Source organism: Orycteropus afer, unplaced genomic scaffold, assembly GCF_000298275.1.
Source record: "Orycteropus afer afer isolate SDZICR_OR568_19922 unplaced genomic scaffold, OryAfe1.0 scaffold00235, whole genome shotgun sequence".
In the NCBI taxonomy this organism is placed as follows: domain Eukaryota; kingdom Metazoa; phylum Chordata; class Mammalia; order Tubulidentata; family Orycteropodidae; genus Orycteropus; species Orycteropus afer.
The window spans coordinates 4,470,441-4,478,377 of record NW_006921822.1 but is presented as its reverse complement, the minus strand read 5'-3'; the positions used below and the strand labels follow the sequence as shown (position 1 = coordinate 4,478,377).

The 7,937-nt window shown below is 43.7% G+C and overlaps 1 protein-coding gene across 1 annotated transcript in view; it reads right to left on the bottom strand.

The window, feature by feature from the left end:
* Nucleotides 1–6,087, bottom strand: part of CCNG2 (cyclin G2) — a 14,550-nt gene extending 8,463 nt beyond the window's left edge. Inside the window, exons 1-5 of the mRNA XM_007949048.2 lie at nucleotides 5,950–6,087; nucleotides 4,816–4,953; nucleotides 3,438–3,688; nucleotides 3,180–3,258; nucleotides 2,985–3,083 (exon numbers count right to left, since the gene is read on the bottom strand). Coding sequence (XP_007947239.2) covers nucleotides 2,985–3,083; nucleotides 3,180–3,258; nucleotides 3,438–3,688; nucleotides 4,816–4,953; nucleotides 5,950–6,087 — 705 coding nt within the window. The remainder of the gene's footprint in view (nucleotides 1–2,984; nucleotides 3,084–3,179; nucleotides 3,259–3,437; nucleotides 3,689–4,815; nucleotides 4,954–5,949) is intronic.
* Between the last annotated feature and the right edge of the window lie 1,850 nt (nucleotides 6,088–7,937).

Genomic DNA, 7,937 nt, shown 5'->3' with positions numbered 1-7,937 from the left:
TTCCGAGGAGTGGCTGGTGGGTTTGAACCGCCAGCCTTCTGATTAGCAGTCAAGTGCTTTAGCCACTATGCTACCAGAGCTCCTGTAATATTGGCCTTGATTTCCATCATATCCTGTTTCCTACAATCTGGCTTCTTCCACTTCCTTGTCCTACTCTACAGAATTAACCCTTGGAAGTACCTATCCAATGACTTTCTTAAACTCTGTAGATCTTACATCAAATTTCAATACTCTTGACAACATCCATCTTGAAAATCTCTTTCTAATTCAACAAGTCTACATTTCTGGTCTACACTGAAAGTCTAAATTACTTGTCTATTTTACATATCAGTGATGCATTGCATTTTGCATTGTCAGTGATGGCAAGCACTGATCTATGGGTGGATAGGCTGAATGATTAGGTATGTCTAGGCAGGGGGTAGGGGGCCCATGACCATGTATGTTGTTGTTGTTATGTGCCATCAGGTCGGCCCCAACTCATAGCAACCCCTCCTTGGGTTTCCAAGGCAGTATCACTACAGAAGTAGGATTGCCCAACCTTCCTTCCGAGGAGTGGCTGGTGGGTTTGATCCGCCAGCCTTCTGGTTAGTAGTCAAGTGCCTTAGGCTCTATGCTATCCAAGCTCCTATGACCATGTATAGGGTTGGCAAATGATGTTTCTACAAGTGTATTTGTATATGCTCTAAGAATGTTCAGGTGTATAGTAGAGTTGACAAGGGACAAAGTTGTAGTCACTTTTTGGCCAGAGCCAGCTACCCAGAGGGACTGAGTGGTTGGACATGTGGGCTCGAGACCATGGTCAAAGAGGACATCAAACTCAATTGGCATAACATACTACACAAAAACATTGTTCTACATCCTACTTTGGTGAGTAGCGACTAGGGTCATAAAAGCTTTCAAGTGGCCATCTAGATGCAACAATGGGTCCTTCCTTGTCCAGAGCAAAGAAGAATGATGAAGACCAAAGATGTATGGAAACAATCCAAGGGACTGGTAGAACATGTGCTCCTCAGCCTATATGACCATGAGAACAGAAGAACTAGATGGTGCCCGGCTACTACTGTCAACCACTTGGAGGGGGACTGGTGCAGAAGATCCTGGATACAGTGGGAGAATAATGTGGAACAAAACTCAAAATCATAATAAAAGACCAAGTTTGCTGGTCTGATAACAGCCTGGTGAAACCTCTGAGACTATGGCCCCTAGCTACCCTTCAGGTCTAGAACTGAACTCACTCCTGTGGCTTCCAGCCAAGTAACAGGTATATGGGCTGAACATTTACATCAGGTAGATATGCTACCTGGGATGATTGATCATGGAAGAACCAAAGGGTAGTGTTTGCACAGGGACACAGCTCAGGGGGTGGGGGTGCATGGGAGGGAAGGACACAGGAAACAGGTAACTATGGGGAACAAGTGGGAAGAGAGGTATTAAACATTGTGAGGAACTGCAGTTAATGTCATGAGAGAAATGTATATGAACTGCTATATAGAAAATGAACTTGCTCTGTAAATTTTCACACATAGCACAATAAAATAGTAATAATAAATAAATAAATAGTCTAGATATACTTCCCTTCACTTGGATCCTAAATAGGGGAAAGGCAACATTGAGAGACCAGCTTCCAGTGACTCCTAAAATAATGAACTGCCTCCATATTTCTTAAAGTTGCAACTATTACTTCTTCATGAAAAATTCCAAATCTCAATCTCCAATTATGGTTTATCCTGAGTTTCTATTCTTGCCAAATGCCTGCTAGACACCTACTCACTGACCTGGCAGGTATAAAATCACATTAACTCCTCCCAAATTTCTTGTCAATCGTGTCAATATTCTCTCCATCATTAGGCCCAAATCTTGGTTGTTCGTGATTCCTTAACTCTCTTCCATGCTTAGCTTCCAAAACCACTACTTGAGTTGGACATTCTTATTTCCACTTATGACTATCTCTTAGTTATCTTATCTAAAAGCCCACCAAAAAATGACTTTCCTTGAGGTCTATACAATTTATTGGCTATAAGCCTTCGCTGCCCAAACTTTCACTAAGATTCTCTTGATCCAACTAGACCAATCATAGCATCTCCTGGTCTGCTCCACTTCTCTAACAAAATCTCAACATATCTATATTCACTGATGATCCGGCACTGGGACATAATAATAAATGAAATAACACACCAGCTCATGTGAAGTACCAACTAGGCTATTAGATTAAGAAAAGGCACAGTGCTTTTGTTTGTGTTACATCTCTTTATGACTCCAGAAACATATTGGACTGGCCTGCCTACAGGGTTTAAAAAGAGAAGCATTGCTGATATTATGGGAGCTCTTATAGCATAGTGCCTAAGGCACTTGACTGCTAACAAGAAGGCTGGCAGTTCAAACCCACCAGCCACTCCTCGGAAGGAAGACAGGTCAATCTACTTCCATAGTGATACTACCTCGAAAACCCAAGGAGGGATCACTATGAGTCGGGTCCAACTCGAGGGCACATAACAACAACAACATTATATGAAAACCATGATAATTAATGATGGGACAATGTTTTAGTCTTACAGATATGATGGGATGCCATCCTATGTCATTCGTGTATTTACAAAGTATAGAAGGGGTCGCTATGAGTCGGGGCCGACTCGACAGCACATAACAACAACAACAACAACAATTTCTATTATGCACTGTAGAACAACACATAGTGTCAAAGTACCCAGCTGTATTACCATGTGGTAACAATACTACAGAAGGAATGCCTGCATGCTGAAAGAAACTGGACTAAGTGACCAAATTCCCTCGCAGCTTCATCTATATGGGTCAAAGCATTTCAAGAAAGAACTTCAACGGCTGAGATATAAGACAAAAAAGCATAAATGTTAAACAAATGCCTCATAAAGTATTACTTAATGCTTAAGTCACCACACACAAACACAAAAAAAAAAACAACATTAGGAAGGAACTTCTTTTAAAGAATAAGGACTGAAGATATGTACCTTGGAATGTTTTTTAACAAGCAGGAGTATTTCCAATAATTCAATGGACTTCAAAGTTTCTACTTCCAGATTGAGAAGGCACAAAGCTAATACAGATGGCTACAAAAGACAAAGGATGAAAAGAGAAAAATTATTTTCTGAAAATGCAAAATAAAAACTGTGAGAGACAGATATGTAAGCAAAAAATTGACTTACTTTTGCTTTTGAAAATACAAGTCGGCAGTTACAAGCTTTCAGCTGAGCTTCTAGCTTATCAAGGTTCAGTATTTCTTTTCTACACAATGCAAAAAAAGGATAAAATACTTATTAAACAAGCAAAGATTTTAAGGACTTGACAATAAAACCCAAAATTGAAACCTCAGATTAAGTAGAAACATAAATTTAATTGGTATTCTAACTCTTTACTATTAGCAATGGCTCAAAGTACAAAACTTTATTTTTAATTTCACTGACCTTTCTGAAGTATGACAAAGTACAATAGTATGGTATAAGTGCAAAAAGTTTAAGGCAGTAGTAGCTTCCAATTCATAGTGCAATTTTTCTGAAATTATTTTTTCCATCCGTTTTATGTCAGAGGCAGTACATTTACACTGACTAATTCGGATTACATCATGAGTAGATGGAATATTGCATTCTTCTTCAACTATTCTAGCAGCCAGTAAAAAACAACATACTCCAATACAAGACAAATGTTTAGGTTTCACCTGAAAAACAAAAAGGATTCTTTTCTAACAATTGTTGATTGAATAAAGCAAGTATTTAAAAGAATATTATAGTGACACCCTTCTTTTAAAACAGAACACAGTCTGTTTCCCATATAAGTACTTGGTTTAACCCATAGTTCCACTTAGTTATTTTTACATTTTTGTTGTTGTTGTTGTTAAGTGCCGTCGAGCTGTTTCCGACTCATAGTGACCCCATGCACAGCAGAACGAAATATAGCCCGATCCCGCGCCAGCCCCACAATCCCTTCTTAAAGGCTCTTTTAAGAAAGTGTGTGTGGGGGGTGTTTTGAGCATTTAAATAATTGAATTTAAATTTTAAATTAAAGTAGGAAAAAAGTCAATGCAGGTTCAAAAGCTAAATTTCAAACACTGAGTTATACTTTGTATTTCAGATTATGAAATCGGTAACGGTAAAATCTCCTTCCAAATTAATTAAGCTTTTTAACACTAAGAAATCATACTACCTCTCTGGCTACAGAAACTTTCTCCCATCTTTTTAGGCAGAAAATCTTTCAGGAATCATCCCATGCTTCAATACAGATTTGCCAAGAGAAATACTCTTATCAGTTAGGTGGAGTGGGACATATGCAAAAGCTGCCACAGACAGATGGCTGCCCTTTTCTTTTCAGTGCCCTAAAAACTGACCCAGCAGCTGAAAGCAATTCTACTGGCAGAAAAATCACCACATTTTCCAACAGTTGCTGTGGTTCCCTGCTTTGACAGACTTTTCTTGGGAAAGTCAGGGGGTTACCTTTAGCATACTGTTATACTTCCCCTTAGCATGTTTCAGTATTAAAAATACCTGGGCTTCAATAGAAGCATGATGAGAGATGAAAACCTTATTTTAATATATATCTTAAAACACATTAGTCTTCATTTTGCTGTATCTTCAAAGAGAAAGAGAAGGGTACACAGCAAAACCTAACTTAAAACACAATACACTTAAATTTTGCAGTCTTTTAATCTAGTACTAAACATCTCAGTTATTAAAAATGTTTATGTATAATGCACATTATTATATCCATTCCACAAGTATTTACTGAACCCTTGTGTGCCAGGTATTGTATAGAAACAATGAAGATATATTTATAAAAATGATCAAATACCTTCATAAGAGCCAAAAATCTGTCCAAAATATTGACAGCCAATACAAAAGTTTCAGTGCAAGATCCAAAAAAGTTGGTTAAACTCCTTAAATCTTCTACTTTGGCATTTCTCAATCTTGGACACAAAGTGTTATCATTCTGCAATAAAAACCAAGAGCTGAAGTTTATGATTTTCTTGTTGTTGTTGTTGTTGTTGTTATGTGCCGTCGAGTCGGCCCCGACTCATAGCGACCCCCCTCCTTGGGTTTCCAAGGCAGTTTAGATAGGTTAATGTTGTTAGGTGCAGATGAGTGGCTTCATAGAAATGTTGCCCAATCCTGTGCCATCTTCACAACAGTAGTTACATTTGAGCCCATTGTTGCAGCCACAGTTAAGACTAAACAGATTCAAATGAAGTATTTTTTTCCTCTTAATTTTCAATAATCTGGGGATAGGGTGGGGAAGTAGTATCATTTAACCAAAGTTACACACTTTGATATGAACCAAAACAAACAAACTCGCTGCCAGAGTCAATTCCAACTCATAGCAACCCCCACTGGAGTTACATCTTTATGGAAGTAGAGTGCCCCATCTTCCTTCCTAGGAGCAGCTGGTGGGTTTCAACACCAACCTTATAGTTAGTAATCAAATGTCTTAGGTATAATGAGATGTACAGACATTATTACTTTTTAAAAACACTCATCATTACAGAGTTTTAGAGCCTCAATATACAGTGAACTGTTAGCACACTTCAGAGGGTTACAGAAAATAAACATAATTCAATTCCCTGGCAATGGAGGTAATGGGTTCTTTGTTTTGTTTTTTTAAATGACTTAAGATCCTACTAAAAAGTATTTCATAGCCACAGGGTATTTCCGCAAACATGTATAACTCCCAGGGAGTCTCCCTTTCAGAAACTGCAGGTTTAAGGGTGGCACTTTTGAAGATGTACTTCTCCAGAATTAGTATCACTCTCATTCTAGCTAAGAAACAAGAAAGCATGATCCTGTATTAAGGTTTATCTTAGTATTTCAGGAAGACCAGTTTTGGTCTTAAGAAACTTTTCAGCTTAGGTCTTAATTCAATTGGGGAAAAATAGGTACCCTTACAAACCTTATTAGCTGCTTGAGAAACTTAGCTTTCCCGGGAACTTACCTCTGGGGTGGCCTCCATCAAGCTTAGCCCTTTTTCTCGAGGTTGGAATCTCTGTTCCTGTTCCAGGTAGAGGTTCAACAATCCAAAGAGCTGAACCCCTTCACGACCAGCCAAGTCCTCGGTCCCCAAATCCTTCATCTGCAGCAAAGACACCACACACATTTAGAGTATATCCTGGGGAGAGAGATGGTGAACGGCAGAAGAGTTTGCCCCAATACCCCCAGAGAGGACGTCACTGCACACCCGGAGAGGAGCAGATGAGGGGGCCGTCACGTCCGCCCGAAGCCCAGGGCAAATCTCCCGCAGCGCCAGGGAGGTGTGGCAGGGGGAGGGGCGGCAATCACGACCGTCCCCAGAGCTGGGTCAGGCTCTCAGCCTCAGCCTCGGGCGCAGCACAGCAGGAAACTGGGCGGCGGTGACCAGACTGTCTGGGCCCACCTGAAGCCAAGGAAGAAGGGACTCCTGGCCCGCGGGCTGCACGGGGGCCAGCAACTGCAGCGGGTTCTGGCTGTGGGGACGTTACACAATAGGGACCAGGGTAAAGAAAGTCTGGCGACCAAACAAAGAACCGGAAGGAGGAGACTCCAGTGCCACGCCCCTAGCGGAGACCCAGCCCCAGACGCCCCACTCCCAGCATTCGAGCCCCAACCTTCTCCATCCGCTTCCGCAGAGCCTACTCTGGACAAACTCGGGTGGCAGAAATTCCTGCCCGAGAACGCGATAGGGTGGCGAGGCCCGCCAGCCGGGCTGCGGGAGAAGTCCAGCCCGCTCTGGGCCTGACAAGTCGTCTGTCTACCCACAAACGCCCCGGTTCCGCAGCTTTGCGGAACCCTGGGGCAGCCAACAAAAAACGCACCACCCCCAGCAAATCCCCCAGACAAAATGCGGTGTGTGTGTGTGGGGGGGAGCGCGGGGAGCATCGAAGCGGAGAACTGTCTTCAGCCTCCTGACCCACCATCCGTCCTACCCTCATCTCTCCGCCGTCGGGCCGCAACTCTCTTGGGGCTGGAGCAGATGGCAAGACGGGGGTCGCTCCCAGGGATGAAGAGATGGGCAGCAATGGGGCACTAGATCATCCACCCCCATCACCAGCTCTAACTACGAACAAAGAAACCCAGCGATCTCGGGTGGGCCCACTCACCGTGCCGGAGACGTGCCTCCGCCGGCCCGCGGCGTTGCGGCCCGGAGGGACTGGGCGCCGCGGGGGTGTCGCGGGCCTGCCTCCGAGGTCCGGGCCTCTCTGCCTCAGCGGTGCCCCTGGACCGGCATCCGACCCTTCTTCCCCTTTGCCGTCTCGGCCTCACAGCCTGGGCTTCATCCCTCTGCCCGCGCTTCAACCCTCCTCCTGGGTGCAGCACCGGCCCCTCAAAATCTGCTGCCCCACCAGCAGCTGTGCCGCTACTGCCGCCGCCGCCGCCACAGAGGAGGAGGCACCAAACCCCTTGTTTTTGTTTTGAGTTTTTGACGCCTCCAAGGGGGCGGGGCACGTGACTCCCGCGGAAGAATCCTGCGCTTTCTCAAGGGACTTTGAAAAAGAGTCCCTCCCCTAAACCAGTGACTCTAGCTGTTTTATGGCCTCCTCAGTGCTCCCTTGCTTTACCGAACTAGTTCCCTCTCGGTTTCTGGGCGGAGAGTGACATCTGAGCGTTATATTGATGCTGGGATTGATCTGGACAGTAGGAAGGAAATGGAGAACTAGTGTTGAGAGGCGGAAGCAGACAGATTTTTGAACCGAATTGCACCTTTTAAAGGGCCCCGATTTGTTTTGTAGTCGCAGGTTTGAAAAGTCCGCCCAAAGTAGCCGGGTCTCTGATTGGATGCGGGTGGAGCGAGCCGAATGCTGAGGTTTTGATTCACTTTCGAATCTTGATTGGCCAACTGATTACTCTTTGAGCCTTCTGACTGGCTTTCGCAGTATCCGGCATCTTTATCTTCCTAGCGGCCTTAGCAACTCTGGGGTCTAGATTGATCATGCCTCGGTGGACAGA